General features: G+C 36.7%; 1 protein-coding gene and 1 long non-coding RNA gene across 2 annotated transcripts; one reads left to right on the forward strand and one right to left on the reverse strand.

Annotated features, from left to right (window-relative positions):
• The first annotated feature begins 68 nt into the window (after nt 1–68).
• LOC110456687 lies at nt 69–1669 on the forward strand. The gene is made up of 2 exons (XR_002463614.1): nt 69–1245; nt 1532–1669. It is a non-coding gene; the product is annotated as an uncharacterized LOC110456687 (long non-coding RNA).
• A 21213-nt stretch (nt 1670–22882) lies between these two features.
• On the reverse strand, nt 22883–26025 carry LOC110456660. The gene is made up of 3 exons (XM_021507518.1): nt 26006–26025; nt 23814–24558; nt 22883–23629 (listed from the first exon to the last, which is right to left on the reverse strand). Exons 1-3 carry the CDS (start codon nt 26023–26025, stop codon nt 22883–22885), a joined length of 1512 nt encoding a protein of 503 aa, XP_021363193.1.
• Between the last annotated feature and the right edge of the window lie 343 nt (nt 26026–26368).

Consider the following 26368-nt stretch of genomic DNA (forward strand, 5'->3'; position numbering starts at 1 on the left):
AGTTGTATATATGTAAATATGTCAAGTTTAAATATTTAAAAAAAAAGTAAAAAAAACAACACCTAACAACCAAAAAACAAAAAGAATCATTCTAATAAACAATATTGGTCTTTTATTCGGGTCTTTCAAACTATGTTTCTCTCTGATTTTGCTATGTTTTCAGCAAAATAATCCTTTAAAATCATTGGTGTGTGATTTTACTGGATATGCTTAGATTGAACAATAGCAAAACGGAGTTGAATGTTGTGCGAGTCAACTTGATTGTCAGGTGAAGAATGTTGTTTGGATAGGCCAAGTATGAATTTTTCTTTTGAACATTATCTTTCCTTTTCCCACAAAAGAATAAACGAAATATATATATACATAGTAATACATTGAAACGTAAAAAACCCAACAAATTAAACGAAAAGAAAATTGTACAAAAAACGAAAACAAATGTAGAATTTATTTGACATGTTTTTAATATATGTAAATGTATCAAATGTAGATAACTAAAATGTAACTTATTCAACCAAAGGAAGCAAAACCCCATTAAGGGCTGTCCTTTCTATACCCATTGGAACTGATCATTCACACTGGGAATACTATAGATTTCATTCTTGTGATTGACACTTCTGAGATTGTATGTAGTTGTGGGCTGCTGCAGAGCCTGGGGATCGGGCCCGGACCGCACCTTGAGGTCTATCCCGGTAAAAAGGTTAAACTCCCAGCCACAACAGGCCACAGGATGAAAATAGTAATTATAAACAGATCGCCACTCGCACAGAATACACAAGGACAGCGCCACGACAGATTAGAGCTTGATACCACCACTCACACAGAATACACAAGGACAGCGCCACTACAGACTAGAGCTTGATCCCACCACCCACACAGAATACACAAGGACAGCGCCACTACAGACTAGAGCTTGATCCCACCACCCACACAGAATACACAAGGACAGCGCCACGATAGCCTAGAGCTTGATATCACCACTCACACAGAATACACAAGTCCATCGCCACGACAGACTAGAGCTTGATACCACCACCCCCACAGAATACACAAGGACAGCGCCACGATAGCCTAGAGCTTGATATCACCACTCACACAGAATACACAAGGACAGCGCCACGATAGACCAGAGCTTGATATCACCACTCACACAGAATACACAAGTACATCGCCACGACAGACTAGAGCTTGATACCACCACTCTCACAGAATACACAAGGAGAGCGCCACGACAGACTAGTGTTTCAGGTAAGGTTATGAAGTGGAAATATCCATTTTCTAGTAGTAAAGTTGTTTCCTTTAATTACAAGCAGAAATGTATGCATGTTTAGATACCGTGATACTCGGCAATACTTAATTTAGATACATTCAAATTTTACCTTTAATTTTAATAAATTACTTTCACTGTATGAATTAGTTGTATGACGAGTATGTGAGCTTGAGCAAAGTGTTAACCGAAATTAAACACCGAATTTCTTGTCATAAGCTAATGTTTAACAAAGATTTTTATAGTCGTTCTTATTTTGTATTCCAGTACATTACAACACGTGCCCTGAATACTTGGTATCTACAGCATCTGTATCTGCACACCGAAATGCTGCTGAATTTGTAACTTGTGATGGAGGAATATTCCAATTCGTATAGAGGACATTTACTATAATTGTGCCAGCAAGATAGCAGAAACCAAGTGACTTAAAAAACATTTTAATTGTCAATTTTAAACAACTGAAACTCATGTTTCTATTCGCTGACTGAAGAGAGTAGTACTTTTTATATTTAGATTGGGCCAAGTGATTGTCGAAAATAACTGATAATTTGCCAACAGCATGTATTTTTCCAAGTTGTTTCCAAGTTATAATAGCCAGTAATCCTGTACAAAGTTAGACCTTTCATGTTTTCTTATTATAGGCAATGAGATAAGTGAATTTATCCTTTTAATGGTTGAAGCGGTTTGCTTTGTTGATATATAATTGAGGGCACGATCAGAGGTGAGACAACACTGCCAGCTGGTCAGAGCCTTAGGATAAACCTACCTCCCTCCTCCTTAATGGGGGTAGGGTTGGGTAGCCTGCTCTCCAGCATATTCTGATCTATCTTTGGTGGCAAAAAATAAATCTGAAAGATGAATCATTAAAAGACCAAAGCAATCCATAGTTACCCACCGGTAATGATTTCTATATTCAACAAACGGTACACTACAGGATGCACCACATCTGGTTACTCCAGGTGAAATAGAATAGAAGATATGCCCTGGACAAACTTTTTTCAAAACTTAAGGTCAAAGGTCAAAGGTCAAGTCATAGGTCACAGTTGCCTAATATTTACCCTCTGCATTACGCCATCCCAAGATGTCCTTGTACACCAAATCTGGTTACTTTCTGTGAAAAAGTATAGAAGATATGCCCCAGTCAAACTTTTTCAAAAGTTAAGGTCAAAAGTCAAAGCATAGGTCACAGTGAGGTCATAGTGACCTGCTTCTTGCCCTCTGCACTCCGCCATCCCAAGATGCCATTGTACACCAAATCTGGTTACTCCAGGTGATATAGTATAGAAGGAATGTTCCGGAAACCGGTGGGGGACTAATAAATAAAATAAAAACAAAACAGATACTTTAATAAATTCGGCAGTGAGCCATTTACGTCAAAAACAATGTCTTTGTGTTATGATATTGTAAAAATACATTTGTCTTTTGTTTGATTGGGAACTGTAAACATACTTGTTTTAGCAAAAAATAAATACAAATGATGAATAATATATGTTCATGAAGGAAAATGTTGAACATGGCAGATGTAGAGTTGGAAAATCAGTCATGATTATAAGTACGTTATGTAAGAAATAACTAGACTGATGAAATAAGTATGTTTACAGGGTCTCGGGATCAATTGGTTCTGCGGAGTAACGAGTTAATTAGTAGAATTGAAAAGATAATACATAATTGACAACTGCATCTGTTTTGTCTACCTTCGAGAATAGAAGTGATCTTTCTGTATTAACTTATACACGATTCTTTTCAATTCTTCTAATTAATTCATGGAAATACAGAGAAAAGGGAGATAATCATGCATGCAGTGCTGAATCAAGATGGCGATCATGTATACTGAAAATAGAAGATCACAAATACTGATAATCAAGATAACGAGAATTTTTACAACTATAGTTGCTTGCAAGAGATTGATTCGAAAAATTTAACATTACCACTGGTGGAATGTGCCTGAACAAATCTGTATTACTGCACACCCTGTGGAATCCGACATATTGGTTGAATAACTCAGTGTGTCATAATACACAGGTTTTATTTTGTATTTGTTATATAAACAAGAATCCCATAGAATATGATTTGCCTCTTTAGCCACAATAGTAAAATGAAAATCGGAACAAAACATATGTATAGCTGGACCAACATATGTGACATATCAGGATCCATGTATACAGCAGTAAAGTGTACATGTATACAGCAGTAAAGTGTACATGTATACAGCAGTAAAGTGTACATGTATACAGCAGTAAAGTGTACATGTACTTCTAAAGATCCATTTACAGTGGAAATTTAAGAATCTGAAGCAATCAACCAGATAGTTCGTAGAAAAAGAGCTGAACTGTTCAATCTAGGATCAGTAATTGAATTATTAAGGATCCCTGTCACATTGTACTGTAGTTTTTCGTCATACAGTTACCTCCCCTTAAGGATGTACACCTCTGAGAAGTCAAAGAATTCCTGTATTAAACTTTTTTTCTTATATTGTTTTTTGGAAAAAGGAGATCATGGCTTGGTAGAAAATGCAAAAAAAAATATGTCGGTGTGTTCGTTTTTGTGCTATGATCGGTCAAAGATACCAATTTAACACAACATGTGATTTTAGGTGAATTTTCAGGTTTTGACCATTTGCAGAACAAATTCATACAATTTCTTCCAAGTGTTTTATCAGATATGTATGAATGTTTGTAGAATTGATAAAAATATTATTTTCTTTGAAACTATGGAAGTAAAATGACTTAAACTTAACCATTTTACTCAAAAATGCGATTTTAGTTACCCCTACCCCTTATATTTTAATGAAAATATGCACATTTTTCACCATTTTTTGCCGATGAAACGCTTGATATAAAAAAAATCCTGTAATAACCTTTTTTAAGTATTCAATGAATCAAAAGAAAATGCGTTTCTTTCTAAAACAGCCACAAAAATGGGGGTCGGTGTGCTTCTTTTATTGTCCCATTATTATTTGTGTTATTTTTCACCTTTTTCGGGGTCAAAAATCAAAAGTGCTTCAGTTACCCTAATATGTAAAAAAAAAAATATCAATAATATATAACTTTCCACTTTTTTGCATATTATTTTGATCATATTGAACATTATAAAGTTGTACAGCAACATTGAACCTGCTACAATTAAAAATGGTGACACAGTGACAATTTAAGTGATCAATCTAGTGTCAAAAAAGGTGAATTTGGCCCTTTGTGAAGCGCAAGAAATTCACATACATTGTAAATATACACTTTTTCAAAATGGACGCCAAATTAGTCATTTTTTAAAAATTCTTGTAAAAAATGTTCTACACACAACAGACACAGTTTTTTTAGATGTGTGTTTGCTATTATACTTATCATAATTTGTTAAATATTACAAAAACCCGTTACACCAGATCAAAACGAGACTTGAACGTGACTGAAACCTCAGAAGAGTACATCCTTAACTTCCGTTTAGCTGTAACTGTATGAAAGATAGGCCTTTTATTTTATTATAAAATATTAAACTTCCAAAATTGTATTTACTTGTATGGAATATATATAAGTTTGGGTGGCGTTGGCGTTTTGAGATACAACACCCAAAACACAGCCAGAAGGGAAAAAAAACACCGATGAGGATTATTTAGCAGTCACTGGACCAGGAAATGTGGGACACATTCAGTATATGATGCAGGGATTGCAATGTCAAAAATAATGTAACAAAAAGAATCTAAACATATTTCACCAATATAAAACATATATGTGATAACAATCAGAAAACCAACGCTAATGATATTATTTTATGGCAAATCATGTTCTATAAACTCTCTATGAAAATGAATTGCTGACATTTAAACATGCAGTTAAAGATGTACATTTTCGAGTCTTGGGACAATTATTGAATGACAACAGTGCAACATGTGAGGATGCTGATCGTGAATAGCGATAAAAAAATGCCCGGTTGCCATTAGATTTGCTGCATTTACTACGGAGTGGCTTTATGATACGTCTCTGTTTAGAAGACTGATATAACATGTAGCCTAACGTTAGGCCTAATTATTTATTACCATTCACCAAAAATATTTCTGACAGAGGTATGACAAGTTAGGTTATGCATGTCTATGTTAATTTCTGGTTGAAATCAAGGATGTTAGCGGTTCTCAGGACTTGGATCAGAGGAAACCATTCACGTATTCCGGATTATGTCGGCAGTCGTTTGTTTTTAATGTTTGATATGTGTCATATTTCCGGTGTACTGTTTTTGACGTTAAATATATCGATGCAAGGATTGATCTGCAGGTAGGTCTAAATGACATTTGTTTCTAAAGACACTTAAATAGTAACAGAAAATTTCGATATGTGAATGCACATTTCATATAACAAATGAATCGCCCAGTCTTGTATGTTCTCAGAACAAATTGCACAGCCGAAATCGTCTGCATAGAAATCTGCATACCACCTCTGGTGCATTGTCGCAGATGACTTCCTATCAGTTCGACGAAGTAATAATATTTTTTATATTTACCTAATTTGACTTCGTTGGAAGCAAACACAATGTAGGGTATCACGTGACTTAAGTTGTTGAATCAACGAATTTTAAAGATCGCGGCTATCAGTGGTATTCACAGGGGCATGGATCGCTTTACTTGTAATATAAAAAAATTAGTATAGGAGACCCCTATTTTTTTATATTACAAGTAAAGCGATCCATGCCCCTGTGGTGGTATTTAGTTATATCGGCCCAAGGCAGTGGCGGATCCAGAGGGGTTTTTTTGGGCTTCAGGGCCCCCCCCCCCCACCCCAGCCTGAGAATTTTCTTTAAAAATAATGTATTTTCACCATTTTCCTCGATTTTTTCCCACATTAAACATCCCCCCCCTGGACATTTGGAAATTGAGAGAGTTGTGTAAACATCTAGTTTTGTAAGTGTAGTGTTTTATAATATTGTTAATTTCATTACAGTGAAAATGTCCTATTTGCCAGAGAAAAATATAATAGTAACCGATATATCATAATAACCGATCAAGCTGTTTTCGATCGTTTATGTTGTCTGAACCGGAAGTGAGATGCCCTATATCAATCAGACATTGATGTGGAAACATGGAAAAATGTAAATACAAAAAGATAAATTAATAATTGAAATAATTTGTTCATTGTTATTTATATCAGCGTGTTGGAAAATTTCGAGAAGTTTTCGTTTTGCCGTCATAATGATCAGTATGTAAATTCTAATTTCACTTTCAAATAACTTCGAGCATATTCCTAAGAACTATATCTTTATGGTAAATTTATACTACATCCTACACTTGTAGCTAACGATATCGTAATGTTACAGTCAATAGGATGAAAAAAGTGATATAAATAGTGATGATTTTACCTATTTTGCAACTAGAAGTTGTGTAACATTTTGTCCTGTTTGCCTAGCTATGTCAATTACGATCACGTGACAATCACATGCCTCGCAAATCGTGCAGCGGAAACACAGGGAAATCAACTTCTAATGCAATTAAGAAACTATTGCTTAAATGATTAAACACACAGGTCTTACTTCTGAAGTAATATTTTCATTGAAATCAGCATGATTTTCTCACATGACGTGTCAAGGTAACCGTGAATATTTGTGAATGGCATGCTCGTTTTCTTAACGGAATTTGTGTTCAGTAGGCCTAATTATTTTTATTTGATATACAGTCCTGCAGCAATTAACTGCACCAAATGTTTTGTTAAGACTAAAGGGTATGCCCAGCAAGCGATGGTAGGTCTATTGTTTTCTGCTGACTGGGGTGAAACGAGGGCAGGCAGTGTCCAGTTAGCCGGACCTATTGCATAATTGTCCAGGTGTTTCACACGGACAACTTACCTGAGTTTTTACCTTATAAAATCCATTCACGGCAGAAAAAATATCATAATAAGCGGGGTCCTACCTTTGACCATATCATAATAAACGATATTTTTTTGCTTAGTTAAAGAAGGAAAAATCGGTACATGGGAAAAATATCATAATAACCGATATATCATAATAACCGATATATAGAGAATAATACATGCCTTTTTAGGTCACCTGAGCTTTAGCTCAAGTGACCTATTGCTATCCGTTTTCGTCCGTCGTCGTCCGTCGTCCGTCGTCCGTTAACATTTTACATTTCAAACTTAAAGTCAAGTTCTGCTGGGCCGATTGAACTGAAAGTTGGTAGGAATGATCGCCTCATGGTCCTGACAAAGTGTTGTTATTTTTCGGGTCGATCAGAAATCCAATATGGCCGCCACGGCCACCATTTTGAAAACCTATTTCAAACTTAAAGTCAAGTTCTGCTGGACCGATTGAACTGAAAGTTGGTAGGAATGATCGCCTCATGGTCCTGACAAAGTGTTGTTATTTTTTGGGTCGATCAGAAATCCAATATGGCCACCACGGCCGCCATTTTGAAAACCTATTTCAAACTTAAAGTCAAGTTCTGCTGGACCGATTGAACTTAAAGTTTGTAGGAATGATCGACTCATGGTCCTGACAAAGTGTTGTTATTTTTCAGGTCAATCATAAATCCAATATGGCCGCCACGGCCACCATTTTGAAAACATATTTCAAACTTAAAGTCAAGTTCTGCTAGGCCGATTGAACTGAAACTTTGTAGGAATGATTGACTCATGGTCCTGACAAAGTGTTGTTATTTTTCAGGTCGATCAGAAATCCAATATGGCCACCACAGCTGCCATTTTGGTAAACTATTTCAAACTTAAAGTAAAGATCTACTTGGCCGATTGAACTGAAACTTTGTAGGAATGATCGAATCATGGTCCTGACAAAGTGTTGTTATTTTTCGGGTCAATCAGAAATACAATTTGGCTGCCATGGCCGCTATTTTGCTACTAAGTTCTAATAGGCCGATCTCACTTAAAATTGGTCTAGGAATGATCAGCTCATGGTCCTGACAAAGTTAAGTTAACATTATACTATTTTTTACTCAAATTGGTACATATTTCAACAACAAAAATAAATACTATAGACTCAGGTGACCGTTAAGGCCCATGGGCCTCTTGTTCCATATCACACCCAGTATCAACTTGAGACAACAATATCAGCCCAAGGGCCGAAGGTTGATACTGGGTGTGATATGGATAAAGTGATCTTTTATTCTGTTTATTACATACTTACTAATAAAAGCTACTATCTTATGATAAATTTTTCTTTTGAAATATTGAAAAACGAAAAAAAAATCAAAAAGGGGTGTCGAAAAAGTCATGATTTATTCTGTTTATTACATGCTTACTAATAAAAGCTACTATCTTACAATATTTTTTTTCTTTTAAAATATTGAAAAACGAAAAAAAATCCAAAAGGGGTGTGATATGGGTTTTGCGGGCTGATACAGGTTTTCGGGCTGATACAGGTTTTCGGGTGTGATACGGCGGGGGCTGATACGGCTTTTGGGGTGTGATATAGCGAGAGCTGATATGGGTAAGAGCAATTGTGTCGTATCGCATATATATACAAAAAACCCGTATTTATTAGTAAGTATGTAATAAATCATAATAACCGATATCATAATAAGTGGGTTCCACTGGATCAATGTTACTATACTCAATTTCATGTGACCATGTTCCAAAAATAGATGATTCTTTATTGATTCGTGAATGGAATTAAAAGTGCATCAAAATGTATTTCCAGACTAGAAAATTTTGAACTTTTTGACATTCCCACAGTATATGAGTTATTGTTTCTCTATCTAAGTTGCAGAGTGTACACAAAGGGCTTGTAACTAGGTTTGACTTAAATAAATATGAATTTGTTGTCAAAATATTATGAAGAATTCTTAATTGAAACCTCTGAAGTCTTCAATTATTTTTTATTTTGAAAGATAAAGAAAAAATATTCTCCCAAGCAGATTCATCAAAATCAAAATGTTCTGTCCATTTTATCCTACCTGTTGGAACTTCTTAATTCTTTGAGAGAATTTTATATATGTCTTTTATTCCTTTAGTGTTTTTGATAAATAATTCTATGTTTAGCGGAATAAAAGGGAGAAGAAGTTCCGTATTCTGAATCCTGTGTATTTCAATATTAGTTCTTATAGTTTTGATAATACCTTGAAATTTAAGAAAATCTGTAAATATATTATATTTCCTTGTGAATTCCTGATAAGATTAGAAGGTGAGAGAGCTAACATCTTTAAACATGTCATTTACTACTCTTACACCTTTAGAATATCAGTCTTTATAAAGAATAGAATGTCCACCAATGACCAGTTGTGGGTTGTACCATAGCGGGGTTTTCAGGAGAGAAAGTTTTCTATGATTCACCTTCATAACATCAGAATTAATCAATCTTTTCCAAGCTTTAATCACATCTGACCAAAAACTATTTTTACAACTTTTTTGACATTTATATATGTAATCACTTCCACAGTTCATGTTAAGATCTGTGTTGAAAAGACTCTTGAATATAACTTGCCACTTGCTAGAACTTTGAAAAAATCTTCTGAGCCATCCTAATTTGAGAGCATCTTTAAAATCTTGAGTGCTAATCATTGCATTTTTTTCAAACATCAGAACTTCTGTTGCAAATGTCCATATCGCATATGACCATATATGTCGTTGGATTTCTTCTTTTCCTTGTCCGAGGTTTGAACCCCTGTCTGGCTGTGCATTTTTCCTCCTGTTACAATTGGCAGCTATATCAAAGTCTATATCCTACCAGCTACGTACATGGCCAAACTCCTATCATGCCACTACATATAGACAGATAGTAGGACGGTGTTGCGCTGTTATATAACACACAAGTTTAACCTCACTCTGCATATAGTGCAGCTGCTATCTACAAAACTCTATGTAATCTATACTTTTAGAGGCATAATTCCAAACAATATCCTACCTAAATGACAGTAATAGTGAAAGAGAAGGAGAGTGTGAGCCAGACAGTCACTTGAAGACTTTAATACTGACTGACAAGCTGTGCCAGCTCACCGACTTATATTAACAAAACATGGCAATTTGCACGTGCATAGTTCACGCTCAAATACCCGGAACACTTCCAGAAAGGTTCCGAATGACGCTCTTAACTAACGGAATTCAGGATAGAACCAAAACATGCAGACGAAGTTCGGTTATAAGCAATGCAAATAGCCTACAGAATCGTACTCAAAAGGATCAGTTTGATTTACAAATATCTCTCAACTTTTACACAAGAGTGATTTTTGAGAAGATGAGGTCCCACGTAGGTCTGAAAGTAAACAAAATGTGATGAGTGACCAGGAATTATATGTAATATTAGTATTTTACTCTTGTCATTTTCCATTCATATCGCCCTTTATTTCTGTGTGATTCATGAACAAAACGCAATATTATTCACATAAGGACTCGCACAACTGCACAACTAAATCAGCCAATCAGCAATTGTTTCATACGTTTGTATTTCCAATTTAAAATCAGTTCAGGCTATTTACTGGGCCACTGAGGAAGTTTAATGAGGAACTGATGACAGATTTTTGGATGAATAAAATGTACAGGTATTTAACTTTTGAAAAATGTATACTTTTGATATATTTCCATGTCTAGGTGTGGGTTTGCACTGGGGCAAAACTTCTGGGGACGTTTCTGTTGTGGGTCACCAGTTTTGCTTGTAAACTTCCGGTTGTCAACCTCTGGACGCTAGTCTCTCCAATATACCACTAAACCTACCAAAAAAGTTTTGAAGCCTTTGTAAGGTATATATAGATCTATGAGACTAGACAGTCGTCACTGGTGTTAAACTTAAAATATTAAAGTTATTAGCTAAAATGTTTAGTAAAGAGTAATGACATAAAGTAAATTATTTAGTTGTGTGAGTCCTTTAAGGTTGCATTGCCATGCTCAGGTGACCCTTATCTTTCATTAATTCTCTGTTGTTTATGACTGTTGTTTATGACTTATTTGTCGAATGACGGTGCTGTCTTCATATCTCTAAACACTTTGCTANGGGGGGGGGTGATTATATGGACTTGTCAGTGTTAAGTTTCCTGGTCTCGGGACAATATATGTCCATCAATTACAGTACATGATTTCTACAAGACAATTTACATTGCCTCATATATTGCAGGTGTCTCATTTGTGCCACAATGGCCTCTGTACCAAGTTTGAACACCTGGATGTTGAGCCTCAGGCTCAGACTTGTTTAGGCCATAGGTCTCATCCAAATTGTATTTTGTTTGACAAGTAGAGATAAAAAACAATTCAAGTAAGTTTTAAAATTTAATTATCAAACAATTATTTACATTGAAGGAGCAATTACAATAAAGCACACAGACAAACACACATTTTCAAAAGCACAGTCATCTTAACACACTTTTTCCTATCCCAGTTTTTAGCCGTGGTGCGTCATCTGGCGTCAATATTTTACTTTAAACAACTTCTCCTCAATAACCAAAAGGCCTAGGGTTATGATATTTGGCCAGTAGCATGTTGGGATGAAGGGCTACAAAGTTGTTTCAAATGAATGACCTTGTCCAACTTTCAAGGTCACAGGGGTCAAATGTCTTAAAATCTACAAACGACTTCTACTCAATAACCAAAAGACCCAGGGTACTAATATTGGGCCTGTAGCATGCTGGGATGAAGGGCTACAAAGTTGTTTCAAATGAATGACCTTGTCCAACTTCCAAGGTCACAGGGGTCAAATGTTGTAAAATCTTCAAGCGACTTCATCTCAATAACCAAAAGGCCTAGGGTTATGATATTTGGCCAGTAGCCTGTTGGGATGAAGGGCTACAAAGTTGTTTCAAATGAATGACCTTGTCCAAGTTTCAAGGTCACAGGGGCCAAATGTCTTAAAATCTACAAACGACTTCTACTCGATAACCAAAAGACCCAGGGTACTAATATTGGGCCTGTAGCATGCTGGGATGATGGGCTACAAAGTTTGTTCCAATGAATTACCTTGACCCACTTTCCACCTAATGTCCTTGTTCAACATTCAAGGTAACATGCGTCATATGTTTAAATCTTTTAATAGCTTCTTATGAGTCAAACACTGATATTCCGCCTGTAGCTGTATTTTAGTCCACTTTTAAGATTACAAGTGTGATATTGATACCAGGTGAGCGATGCAGGCCCATTGGGCCTCTTGTTTTTAGCACAGTCTATTTTTAGGACATCCTCTTAGCATAAAGTCTTTCAGTCATCCACTCCAGAATTATATGTCACTGCGGGAACACACGCCTTTGCATGCATGCGATACCATCTGATTATATGATATCCTTGCTTTAGTTTGAACATGAGATGTCTTTGACGTTGCTGATGATATAACTGTCTCTTTCACAGGTATGTGATGTGACTGACTTCACGTGAGCCAACTGCAAGTAGCCTCAGCCCTGTAGAGTCTGCTATACCAAAGTTATACAGATGAACAGCAGTGTCTGCAACCTCCTCTTTAACAATGGTGGCCCAGACTTCCTCATTCCCTATGGCAGCATCCTCAGCCACATTAGCTGTACAAATGCCTGTGTGGTTAGGACAGGTGGCCTCTACCCCACACCTTCTCAGGTACTCAGCACGCTTACACAGTTTTGTTGCTGTGAACACACTTAGGACTTTCTTATCTGATGTCTTTTGTTCACACAGGGTTATGGTGATCTGGGTGGCTCCTTGATAGGGTGTCCGGTCTCCACTGAAAAGTGTTTTTTTACCTGCCATCCATCTCTGCCTTGACGAGGTCTGGCTTCTCCAGTCCACAACTTGTATTTCTGCAATAGTTTTCTCAGTCAGACTTTCCATACTGGCCTTGCTCAAGGTGACAATTTTCTCCCTAACATGATGGGCTGTTTTCTGTAACCCAGTATAAGAGGAGGGATGATGTTGGCAGTCAGGCATATTTCAATGATTGCTGAATTGGATACTGATACAGCCATGAGTGCTATTTGTATACCCAAGTTCAGTTGACTCCGTCACTGGCCTCTCCTAGGGGTGTCATTTTCAGTCTTTTTTGTCCTCATACAGCTTGCAGCTTTCACTTACATATCCACATGTTTTGCAGTATAGCTGCTTAGTCCATCCCCAGCCCCACTGTCTTGAGTTCTTCGAGTCAAACTGTAGATAGCCTGAGCAGTGCTTGTGCTGACGGTTGTGCTGACGGTTGTGCTGACAGATTGCTGAATTCCATAACTTCTCCAAATAGATAGGCTGGTATAGCTTGTATGTGTAGCTGTCTGGGTGCTGTACTTCAGAATCCATGCAGGAATCTATAGCTGCCTTTGTTAGTTTGGGATGTAGAAGTTTCCTGTTGGACAGCAAGCCCTAAGCATTAGATATTATAATGTCATTCTTGTGCTGTCAGTTTGTACCCTGGATTCAAATACATCCTGGGGTAACCTGTTGATTGGTCCTGGCAATGATGAGGAAACAGGTGTCTGTATCTTTCCCTTGTTGTGTGGAACATTCCCTCTCTGAAATCCATTTGTTTTGGGAATTTTAACCTGTGCTTTCTCCCCATTTTTGAAATGAATGGTGGGTGTTGAGATGTTTTGTCATTATATACTACTTGATATACATCTCTGCTGATGGAGCAGTGTGTTAATGTTGATTGTTTACACAGACAATTGACTGGATATGGCATTATCTGTCCCCTACCCCCATAGCTCTCCCAGTGGTGTGGTGGCTCCCCAGGGGGGTTTGAGGGCCTGTCACTAAAGCTTGTCTAAGTAGCAGCTAATCAGTGTAGGTATATATATCAAATAACCATTTATGGCCAAGGTCCTGTTGGAAATCTTGAATAATATTATACGCTAAAACATTGTCAAATTACACATTTTTAACAAAATTTCATTAAATAAACAAATCAAAGAGTTACAATTCTGGGTAAAACACAGTGATTGTTTTGTTTCAATTTGAAGACCCCAGTCCATTAGCTAAATGTGTGTTTTATATACATGCAAAATATGGAGGTCTATAGGGATAAGTTAACTGATCTATGACAGGTCAATAACCTGTACCTAAGTTGAAAATTTCTTGCTTCTTACAGTGAAGAGCATACATAGGGACACCGGGAGACATGACTCACCATATCTCCATAACCAATAGTTCTATATCCAGCAAACTTCACAATTTTACTTGGTGTTGAAAACACTATAAGAACATATCTTTATTTAAACATTTAAAAAAATTGAAAGCCCTTTAGAATCAGCCAATCTGTGAGTGTTTCATACATTTGTAGTTCCTATCTAAAATCAGTTTCGGCTGTTAAATTACTGGGCCACTGAGAAAGTTTAATGGGGAACTAATGACAGATTTTTAGCTCACCATCTCGGATGATTGTGGGCTATTTAAATCACCCTGCGTACGTGTTCCGTGGTCCGCCCGTCTGCCTTAAACTATTCTTGTTAGCACTATTCTTGTTAGCGCTATTTCTCAGAAAGAACTAGAGGGATCTTTCTCAAATTGCACATGAATGTTCCCCATGTACCCTAGTTATGCATATCCGTTTTTGGGATTGATCACAAAACCAAGATGGCCGACAGCCAGCCATCTTGAATTTGAGAGTTAAAGTTTGTTAGCGCTATTTATCAGACAGTACTGGAGATTACTGTCTGTTTCAAATTACTCATGAAGCCTAGGTTCCCCATGGTCACGAGTCATGCATATCATTTTTTGGGAATGATCACAAAACAAGGATGGCCGACAGCCAACCATCTTTAATTTGAATGTTAAAGTTTGTATGTGCTATTCATCAGAAAGTGCTAGAGGGATCTTTCTCAAATTTCACAAGGTTCACTTATTTAGGGAGTGGATCGAGATGATTTTTATTATTGAACCAAGATGTTAAATTATCACATGTGTATATAAGACTGTATGCGGAGAGAGAAAAAAGTTTGAATCTCACAATTCAATTATATTTTCGAGATAGATATAGTCACGGAATTAGATTATCTAGGTCTGTGATATAATTTAGCATTGCATACAAAAGAACTGTATGGTATAAAATAAAATGTGTAACTGTCGGTATTTTGCTGTTTATTTGAATTCCTATTCCTTCCATGGTGATCGACTGCTACAGGCATTGAACTTGTGACATCACAGCCGATGGGGTCCCATTCATTAAAAGAATTAGTAGATAACTTGATATTCTGCATGTAAACCAAATTTTCAAAATTGTAAATAAATTGACACCTGTCTTTACATCTGAACTGATCAAAATCATTTTGCTTATCAGATCACAAGAGCCCACCAGCATAACAAGGGTAAAGGCAGAGGGCTACAGAAAAAGATCTTAAAGGTATGGAACAGCCTCTCAAATGATCCAAGAAGTGTAAAAAAAGTGTTCTGCAGTCTGTTGCTAACATGGGACAGCAATATTTTCAAATTTGCATCATTTGTAATTTTCAATGTAAGCTAGCAGTCTAAGGGAGATAATTTATTATACTCTTATAACAGAGTTTTCTCCCTTGTATTGTAAAAGCATGGACTTTTTTAAAATCAAGACTTCATGCAGCATATTTAAAATAATTTAAATAAATATCCAAATGTTGGATTATACCTTTAACTATACTTAATAACATCAGTGATTGTTCTTTTTTTAATTCACACTTCCCGGTATGCATGAATCAGTATATAACCTGTCAATTTTTACACTTAGCTTTATTCAGTCTCTAGACATAATGGTATTGAAAAAAGGTGTACTGATTACAACATTTGTAGACCAGTAATCTTGGATATCCAGTTGTCTCACTTATTTATACTTTGAAACACTTGTTTAACATACAACTATTCAGCATTATAATTTAGTTTGATAACATCTGAATGCTATACATTGTATTGTGATTACTAATGTGCTACTTTGTATGTTGTATTACTTGTTGTCATTAATGCCTCCTGTACTGTTAACTGTTATGAAATATGTGACATTGAAAACAATTCTTGTATTTTATATCATCATCTTGTTTCTCTTGGGCCTGAACCATACAGTCCTCCTGGTCATCTTGTGTCTCTTTGACCTAACCCAGGCTGTCCCCCTTGTCATCTTATTTCCCTGGGACCTAATCTATGCTGTCCCCCTTGTCATCTTATTTCCCTGGGACCTAATTTAATCTATGCTGTTTTGATTAAGGGATTTTATTCTAATTTAGTCTGGAGCATCCTTGGGCCGAAGGGACTCAATTTTGTATAAATGGTGGGTGTGGGGCAGAGGGATAGGGCCGAATAGGGGAAATAGAGGTAAAACCTTTAAAATCCTTCTTCTACAAAAGGGATTAAGGGATTTTATCCTTATTTAGTCTGGAGCATCCTTGGGCCAAGGGGACTCAATTTTTTAGCCCACCATCATCTGATGGTGGGCTATTCAAATCACCCTGCGTCTGTGGTCCGTGGTCCGTGGTCCGTCATCCGTCCGTAAACAATTCTTGTTATCGCTATTTCTCAGGAAGTATCAGAGGGATCTTTCTCAAATTTATATGTAGGTTCCCCTTGGTCCTTTGCTGTGCAGGGCAACTTTTGAGACTGATCGGATAAACAACATGGCCGACAGGCAGCCATCTTGGATTTTGATATTGAAAGTTTGTTATCGCTATTTCTCGGGAAGTATCAGAGGGATCTTTCTCAAATTTTATATGTAGGTTCCCCTTGGTCCTTAGCTGTGCAGGGCAACTTTTGAGACTGATCGGATAAACAACATGGCCGACAGGCAGCCATCTTGGATTTTGATATTGAAAGTTTGTTATCGCTATTTCTCGGGAAGTATCAGAGGGATCTTTCTCAAATTTTATATGTAGGTTCCCCTTGGTCCTTAGCTGTGCAGGGCAACTTTTGAGACTGATCGGATAAACAACATGGCCGACAGGCAGCCATCTTGGATTTTGATATTGAAAGTTTGTTATCGCTATTTCTCAGGAAGTATCAGAGGGATCTTTCTCAAATTTTATATGTAGGTTCCCCTTGGTCCTTAGCTGTGCAGGGCAACTTTTGAGACTGATCGGATAAACAACATGGCCGACAGGCAGCCATCTTGGATTTTGATAGTGAAAGTTTGTTATCGCTATTTCTCGGGAAGTACGGGAGGGATCTTTCTCAAATTTTAAATGTAGGTTCCCCTTGATCCCTCGTTGTGTATGTTATATTTTGAGACTGATCATAAAAACAAAATGGATTAAAAGAAGAACTAAACATTGCAATGATCGATTCTATTTCTTTCACATTAAGTACTGTACTAGTAAATATGTGAAATGACAAACTCACTTTGAAGGTTGGCTTTCATACACATCAGTATTAGGCTTAGATCAAAAGTTACCTCAAGGTGCATTTACTGTTAACATGACTCGATCAAACAGATTAGAGGAAAAAAGAGAAAAGATTGATCTGACAAAGAACTAATGAATATGGTACAAAGGTGGGCGCCAAGATCCCTCTGGGATCGCTTGTTATAAATGGTGGGTGTGGACCCCCTGGGGCAGAGGGGCGGGGCCGAATAGGGGAAATAGAGGTAAAACCTTTAAAATACTAATTTTACCTAAGGGATAAAGGGATTTTATCCTAATTTAGTCTGGAGCATCCTTTGGCCAAGGGGACTCAATTTTGTATACACGGTGGGTATGGCCCCCTGGGGGCTGAGGAGCAGGGCCCAATAGGGGAAACGAAAGGATTTGTTCCATATTTGGTCAGAAGCATCCTTGGGGGAAGGGGAACAAATTTTGTATTAAATGTGGTTCTGGCCATCTGGGGGCTGAGGGGTGGGGCCCAATAGGGGAAATATAGCAAATTCTTTAAAATCCTTTTTCTTCTGTAGGAATGAAAGGATTTGTTCCATATTTGGTCTGAAGCATCCCAATTTTGTATAAACCGTGGGTCTGCCCTCCCCCCCCCCCCTCAGGGGCCTGAGGAACGGGGCCAAATATGGGAAACATAGCAAATTCTTTAAAGGGGCTGGTCGGGGAAAAAATTACAAAATAAATGGGTCTAAATGCGTTCTCTGGCCTTCCAAAAGTTATATCACGGCAATATGATGGTCGAGTTCTGCTTGCAATGTCCAGTTTTGACCACTAAAATATCGGGGAAGCCCCGCGTAAATTTAGGGCAGATCTATTTATATATGTCACGTGGTTGTTTCGAAAATGAAGCAGTAAAGATAACAACAATAGCACGCCGTCATGTGCCAAGTCGGACTCAACTAGCGGACAAGACCGCAATACTATACGTAAATAATTGTTTTCAAAGGTCATGTATGATCAATGCAAGTGTAGTATTCCTACCTATATGCTGTTGTTATATATAACGGTATTGATACCTCGTGCCTGTCATGACTTTTGCATGCATCTTTTTCTTTCGCCGCGATGTTTAAATTTGGCCTTGTTGATGACGCGCATGCGGTAAAATTACATCACTGATCTGGGTCAATTGAGAGTTTTAGACTGTCAGGTGACGATTTAGGATTTCTTTAATATAATTATAATTTTTACTCTTAGGGAGTGAATTTCAGCAAAATTTGAATCGGTATATTTCATAAGAAGGTATTTTAAACATGTGTATGCTATTTTAGCAAATATGACATTTTTTCCCCAACCAGCCCCTTTTAAATCCTTCTTATTCTGTAGGAATGAAAGGATTTAGTCCATATTTGGTCTGAAGCATTCTTGGGTTAAGGGGAACCAATTTTGTATAAATGGTGGGTCTGGCCCCCCTTGGGGCCTGAGAGGCGGGGCCCAATAGGGAAAATAGAAGTAAAACCTTTATAATCTTTCTTCTACCATATCGATTAAGGGATTTTATCCTAATTTAGTCTGGAGCATCCTTGGGCCAAGGGACTCAAGTTTGTATAAGCAGTGGGTGTGGTCTCCCAGGGGGTGGAAGGGCGGGTCCCAATAGGAGAAATAGAGGTAAAACTTTTAAAATTCTTCTTCAACCATCAGGATTAAGGGATTTTATCCTTATTTAGTCTGGAGCATCCTTTGGCCAAGGGGTTTCAATTTTGTAGAATTGGTGGGTATGACCCCACTAGGGGCATAGGGGTGGGGCTCTGTTTGAAGTTTTTTCTCGTTATATCTCAAGTACTGGATGGATCTTTCCATATGTGCTTACAGCACCTACCATGGAGTGCTATATCTTTACTTCATACCAATTATTTTAAACACATATTCAGGTGAGCGATACAGGCCCTCTGGGCCTCTTGTTTTTTGTGGTTAAGGAGAGGAAAGGGGAGGGGGGTTGCCATATAATTTCAACCCAGAAACTATAAATGCTGTCATGAAGATCTGTTGTACTATTTTTATGCTTGAAGAGTATATTTATGATGAAAAAAAATGTCCAAATTGTAGGCGTCTAGCTAATCGTTGATACATCAATTATATCCCCGCTTCAACAAAGTGGAAGGTGGTTTGTCACGTACCATAACAAGGTTACTTTGACCTTTGACCTACATAATGTAAGATTTAACTTTCCTGGCCATATCTTCCACACCATTTCACCTACATCAATGAATTGGTATGTGTGTAGATGTTTGAAAGGTGGTGTGTCATGCATGATATCTAGGTCACTGTGATCACCACTTTGACCTACATAATATAAGATTTTGGTTACCCTACCCACATACCAACATTCATTAATTATGTAGGTGAAATAGTGTGGAATTTAAGATAAGACTTTGAAACCAAAATCTTAATCATAGTGTGTGCGTAGATATAATATGTGCACAACAGTTTGTCAGGTACTAGCTAGTCTATAGCTACATAATGAACTGCCTATTGCCAGAAACAAAAGAACAGTATAGCATATAAAAAAGGGCAAAAGGGCAAACTGATCAATGATAAAACGAAGAAAATTGTATCCAGCCTAAATCAGTATCTAGGGTAAATTTCATTCCGGCAAAGTTTCAATATGTTCAAGGGAATTTACTCTTGTCTTAATCGTGACTTAGATGTTCAATGAAAGTAACGAAAAGTTTTGGCCAAAGGCAACTACTGTTGTGTTGTTTGGCTGGTAATTTATATGTATTTTTCGTTTACAGTGTTGAAGCTTTCAGAACAACAGATCGTTCGGCAAGAAGATTGGGCCATAGAAAAACACCAGTGTACCGTCAGCAGGTGATATGTCTTGGGTACCCCATGACATCTATTTCCTCACTGGCGATCAGAAAATTTAATTCCGTTGGACTTGGTAAGTAGAATTTCTATATATTAATAAAATGTCTTACCTGTAACTGAGCAAGATTGGGTTATCTCAGTCTAGGGATAAAAGATTTTGTTACAGAATCTTAGCCCGAGACTGAGATATCCCGATCTTGCTCTGTTACAGGTAATTGATTTTTTTTCTTGCACCTTTTAGTTTGAAAAAAACCTATTCAATTTTGCTAAAAACTACAAGTATCCCGCCTTGGGCCTCAAGTGATAATGACCTCTTCACTACTTACGCTACATTTGAATGCTTCCGCGTAAAAACTTAGTCAGTCCTTACATAGATTACATGGTATTTCGCAGTGTTGATTATATTTTATCTACAACATCAAATATCTTACAACAAAAAAGCTATACATATAATGACAAAACAGGACATTCATAATGCAAATTGTCTATTTCGAGCAGTTAATGCACGGATAAATACATCGCAGTGTAAAAATTCCGCGAAATGTCACGTAAAGGTACAAGACAGATTGGACGAGATAAAAAAATCTAGCATGGGGTATGACATGGGATATCTCTGTCTGAGGTGTGAGAAATTTTTATGTTGTCATATGGTCCAGTTTCATCCAAAATATTGATTTACTAGACTGGCATGTACATGTGAACCATGCATAAGAAAGTATTAGGAAGTTACCCAATTGAAAATTCTCCATGGAGATGTTTATCTCCGTGGAGATTACATGGAAATTCCACGGAATCTCTGCGGAGTTTCAGCGGAAAACATTTTTTTACAAAATTTCACGAATTCTCCGTAGAATTTCCGTGGAGAATACATAAAACTCCATGGAGACTGAACGGAGATCATGGAGAATTTGAACTTAGAATATTTTACTTGTGGAGATATTGCGGAGATTGTGGACTTAGAATATTTTTGCCACGGAGATTGTGGACTTCAAATATTTTTGCCATGGAGATTGTGGACTTAGAATATTTTTGCAACATTGGAAGATTGTGGACTTTGAAAATTTTACTGTAATGCTTGTTGACTTAGGTTAAATATTTTCCTTGAAATAATTACAGACTTTCTACTTTTAATTCAAAATTTAACACAAATTACTTGAAACAATACATGATATGAATTTATTAGAATAAATTCCATGAAAAATTACTTAAAACAGAGAAATCAGGTTTAACATACATATACATGCATAGAACAAAATCTAAATTGTATTTCAGTTAAATGAACGGGTATTGCAAAATATCCAAAACACTTCTGATTGGAATTTTTAAGTAGGTAACTTTTAACTCGTAAATTAAAACAAAAAATATTTCATCATGGCTTTGAGAGGAGCAAGTGTGCCAAATCCCTTCAGTCAATGCAAGTGATGCTCCATGAAAGTGAATTTAAACCTTTTTTCAAGACTGATAAGTTATAATATAACCATTTGACATCCTGGTATGTATATCTACATGTTTTTTTGACAGTTGATCACATATGTTCATCACTAATCCCCTGAATTTCACCAATCCATTCCTGTTTAGTCTCTTTCCACAAAATTTGGAAATTTGGAAATATATTTCTGCCCATGTACTTCCATGAAAACAACATGTTCTTTCAGCAGAGTTGCAGGAACTACTACTTGACTTCTGAAAAATACAAATATTGAGAAAAGTACTTATTATATCACATTAAGATTCATCAGTTTGGAAAAATGTAATTCAAAGTTTTACTTTGTATGTACACGTATATTAAACATGTTTCAGGATCGACTGGTGCAGGCTTTGTCCGAGTGATCGATTTGCTTTATACACAATACAAATCGCTCACTCGGTCATGACATGACAAGCAATAAATATAGACAAATAAAGTCATATGAGAACAAAAAATTCAGATTTCTTTCAGTTTTGACGATTTCTGCATAAAAAATGCCATCATTGCCTTGACAAAATTAATTAAACAAAAGCAATGATTATAATTACGTGAGGTCAATAGTACAATGATCAATTGCAACTAGACACGAGGCATATCTTTTCACTATATTATTCAAATTTCATGTTTCATATCTTACCTTTTATTTGTAACTATCCTTATACTCCTGATTTGCCTTGGAACTTCCAAATTTGTTGTTGTAAATGTGTTGCAAACTGCAAACACTTTCATAGAGGCTCCTTGATGTACCAAATAGTACTCAACTTCCACAATATCAGATCCATCATCAAGTGGTTGTTCAAGGGCAATTGTGTAAGAGTTTGTCGACTTCACTCTTGGACACTGCTTCGAATAGAAAATGAAGCCATTTCTCTTGATTTTAACAGCTTTGTGAAGTCCTGCAGCGCCATCATCCATGCATCCAAGGTATTGATATATTTGATCCTTGATGTTCGGGGTCAAAGCAAGCGGGTCACAGATGGTGATTTTTGGGTATACTTGGCATTGATAAGCATCAATTCACCTTTCATGGTCTCCAGATTTTTTGGATATTGTGCTTCTCAGGAAGTTTTTCAGTCGCCCTTCAGGAAGACGTTCGTTCTCTATCTCCAATCTTTTTTGTGCTTGCAATGCCCAAAACACCTGATAGCAGACATTCTTCTTACCATGAATATTTTTTCAAGAGTTCTCCATTGGCAGACTCGAACCCAAAGCATGAATAAGCCCAGAGGGGACCCCATTTCCTGACACAATCTGGAAGATGAGACAAGTTGTGCACATTTAGTCCCACAAAGTTCTCACCATACAATTCTGAAGCATGTTTGTAGAAAGCATTGAGAAGTGTCTCAGATAAGGTTATGTCTTCTTCGGTTACATTACTCTGAAGAAGGATATGGATACCCTCAACCAAACAACTATAGTGCTGGAGATAAACTTCAGGGAGGTGGTTGATCAGGCATGGAATACTGTAATACAACATCCAAGACCTAAACTCAGATGATTTCCATTTCAAGTAAAGTGAAAGAGGTCTTGGTTTCCTGTTGATGAGGTATGGTACACGCAAACACTTGAGCTGCTTGTCAATCAAAGGTACTTTGTGACCAATGAAATAATCCTCTTTGAAACTGGTCCCATCGGTAAAAAGTTTAATGAGGCGTTTGGTTATTCCAGCAAGACAAGCATGCATGTAATCAATGACAATGTTGTTTGCAGGAGAAAATCCTGGAAGGCATCTAATAGCACATCTTCCATTAAACCCTTTCACAGTTTTGTCAGACAACACTGCTTCTTCAATGTTTTTTGAGATTCTTTCCTGGTCCCTTTCAGTGTTAAATGTCAGCGTGATGTTGGTATTATTTTTGTCCAAAAAGCCTCCTTCTACAGCCATCTTCTTGTATGAATTCACATCCTGATGTTATGTCAACAATGGGGGAGGATGTGGTTTTTGGTGGCTTCAATTCATCCTGAATCTTCAACCAAATACCTTTCCGCTCCATGATTTCCTTGATTTGCTTTTTAATATTCCCCACAACAAAGTAATCTCTGTTTGATCGGAGACCTTCACATCCTGATGTTCTGCATGTTTTTAATACATTGCCGTCATCTGGGAAAGTGCTGCCACAAATACTACAATATTCAAAGTTCTGAAGGTAATCCTTATTGAACCCTAACTTTTTTTTTAAGTCATTCACATTTCCTTCACATAAACTTTTGTCTGGGACATGAAGTTTTATCAAATCTAAAAGGTTTTGAAACACTAAGCTGCTTAGATTACCTGATGTAGCAAGTGCATTTACTGCCACCATATGTTCATAATAGGTAATATCAGATTTGAATACCTCGCTTGAAGGAGGTAAAACAAAGAATGGTGGGCTTTGAAATGTTTGTGATTCAGAATTAATATTGTCTTCGTGGTCAGAGTCTGAATCCATGGACGCACTTTCAATTGATTCTCCACTACTATCATTCTCCATATCCGATTCACAAATGTCCATTGTATTTACCAACCCAAAATCATCAACAACTTCTGAAGGTGGTTTTAAATGTCCAGTATATAGTTCATTGATCTCTTCAGAGGCACAATCAAGGGAGACAATTCTATCCCTATCTTGTGAGCTGCCAGCCACAGGCATGAATCTGCTCAGCAATGTACTTGTAATTGACTCAGCATCACCTATTGTGGGACTAGAATTTTGAATTGGTATATCTACAGTTTCCTGTTCATGTTGTTGATTGGAGCCAGTCTGATCATGATGGTTATTAATGTCATGGAGCGTTCCAATACTTGCAAGAGATGTGGGCACTGAAGAAGAGTCCGATGTGTTCAGTTGGTTTTTCCTGGTGAAAGCAAAAACAATTTATTAATATATGTATTGTTGAAACAAAAAAAGAATCAAAAACAGTATTACCTAATCAAGGAAACGGTTATAGCTACCAAGTTTCATCAAAAGTTAATTACAAAAGTTACAGTAACTAACTACAGTGCATTGGACAAACTCATGTCCATACAGACAAAGGGACCGACTAACTGAAAATTTAATGATCAGCTGTTTGAAATATATATCTCAATGGGCAGTTACAGCATGATTTAAAAAAAAATGAAATCTGTTATGATGAAATTTGATCAACGGTTGCTCTTTGAGGCTCAATAAAAACAAACAAACTGTTTCTTTTTACACCTTATAATAAAAAAGACCTACCATCTATATTTTGTAGTTGTAGGTATTTCAACACATGGATTGGATTCATACACCTTGTACTTTTTTTTTGCAGAACTCACTGAAACAAATAATTTTGCATTTTAAATAAACTGAGAGAAACAAATACAAGGCAACATTCTGTTTTACTGATGTTCAGGACTTAAATTAGAAACACTTCTGATAATTTAATGTGGATAATACTCAAATACTGGTGCAGGAATTATCGAAGAAGAGGATACTTTGAACTATTACTGATTTAATCACTGACACAAATACTGCAAATGATTTTGAATAAAACATTTTTGCATGAATTAATACATGTAGTTTGCAAAATGAAGTACACATGAAAATGAAACGATTTACAATATTCATCTCACCAGATTCACCATGTATGCAAGACAAATGTGTTTTGAGCGTTTATATGAGTCTTTCTTTGCTATTTGGGTAGCATTCGAAAAGTAAAACTCGACCAAAGGTACTTGTCACTTGACAGCTAATGAAACGATCCAGGTTATTCATTTCTAAACTATAACGATGTACGTGTTCGATTTACTTTTTTTTCAACGCGATCAGTGGTTTTCTTTTTCGTTTTTGAAATTGTGAAAAATTAACGCTATATATACGCTAAAATTCAACTCCCAACGATTTTTATTTGCTTGTAACTTATATCATATACTGATGTCATCATGATTACTTGCTGATTTGAAAATATTTCGCCGAGAAAATGCACTATTATTGGTGCGTCAAAATAGGTAACGTTACGTATGCGTCAGTTCATTTTTATCAGAATAGCTCATCTGAATTAGGGCCTACCTTTTAAAAACATTATCATTGGAATGCCTATCAAAATTAAAACAGCAGTAATGTTACCTGTAGAGCCCACTTTCAAAAACGAAAACTATTGTTTTTACTGTATCGTAAGGCATGCACGGTTCATTTTTACACGAAGAATTTGTTTGAGAGTAGTGTTGCAATATATAAGATAAGATACAATTACCATAATAACAAAAACGATGCAATCATGCAGTTGAAAGTAAGTTAACTATTTCTCCATCGTACGCTTTTGTTTACATCTTGCGCTGTACCATGCTCCCATGTCGGCCATTCAGGTTCAGGTTCCTTGGTAGATTCCCTCGTTGTCTTGTCGAGGCACCACTACTTCCTAGTAGCGTAGAATATCGGCTTCAGCAATAAAATCTGTACAAATATGTACACAGTCAGAGCGTATGTACACAGGGATTAAAAACTGAAGAGTTCTTTTCTCTTCTATAAAACATAGTAAAGTTTATATAAATCAATCTCATTAATTGGAGGGTCTGCCATTCTCCTCTGTATCTAGTTCTGCAAGTAGCTTAACTTGTCGTAGATGGATTTCTTGCAAGTATTCTCTACTGTGGAGTTCAATTTTTTTGATCTCATCTTTGTTAAAAACATGGATATCACTGATC

The sequence above is a fragment of the Mizuhopecten yessoensis genome, unplaced genomic scaffold, assembly GCF_002113885.1.
Source record: "Mizuhopecten yessoensis strain PY_sf001 unplaced genomic scaffold, ASM211388v2 scaffold8821, whole genome shotgun sequence".
NCBI classification, from domain to species: Eukaryota; Metazoa; Mollusca; class Bivalvia; order Pectinida; family Pectinidae; genus Mizuhopecten; species Mizuhopecten yessoensis.

Bases quoted from the DNA above. Each gene is read 5' to 3' on its own strand.
- LOC110456660 (XM_021507518.1), bottom strand. From the start codon at position 26,025: ATGGCCGACATGGGAGCATG. The intron at 24,559-26,005 runs GTACAGCGCAAG...TGCTTTCACCAG, and splicing joins ATGGCCGACATGGGAGCATG to GAAAAACCAACTGAACACAT. The intron at 23,630-23,813 runs GTATTAAAAACA...ACATAACATCAG, and splicing joins CTTTCCCAGATGACGGCAAT to GATGTGAATTCATACAAGAA.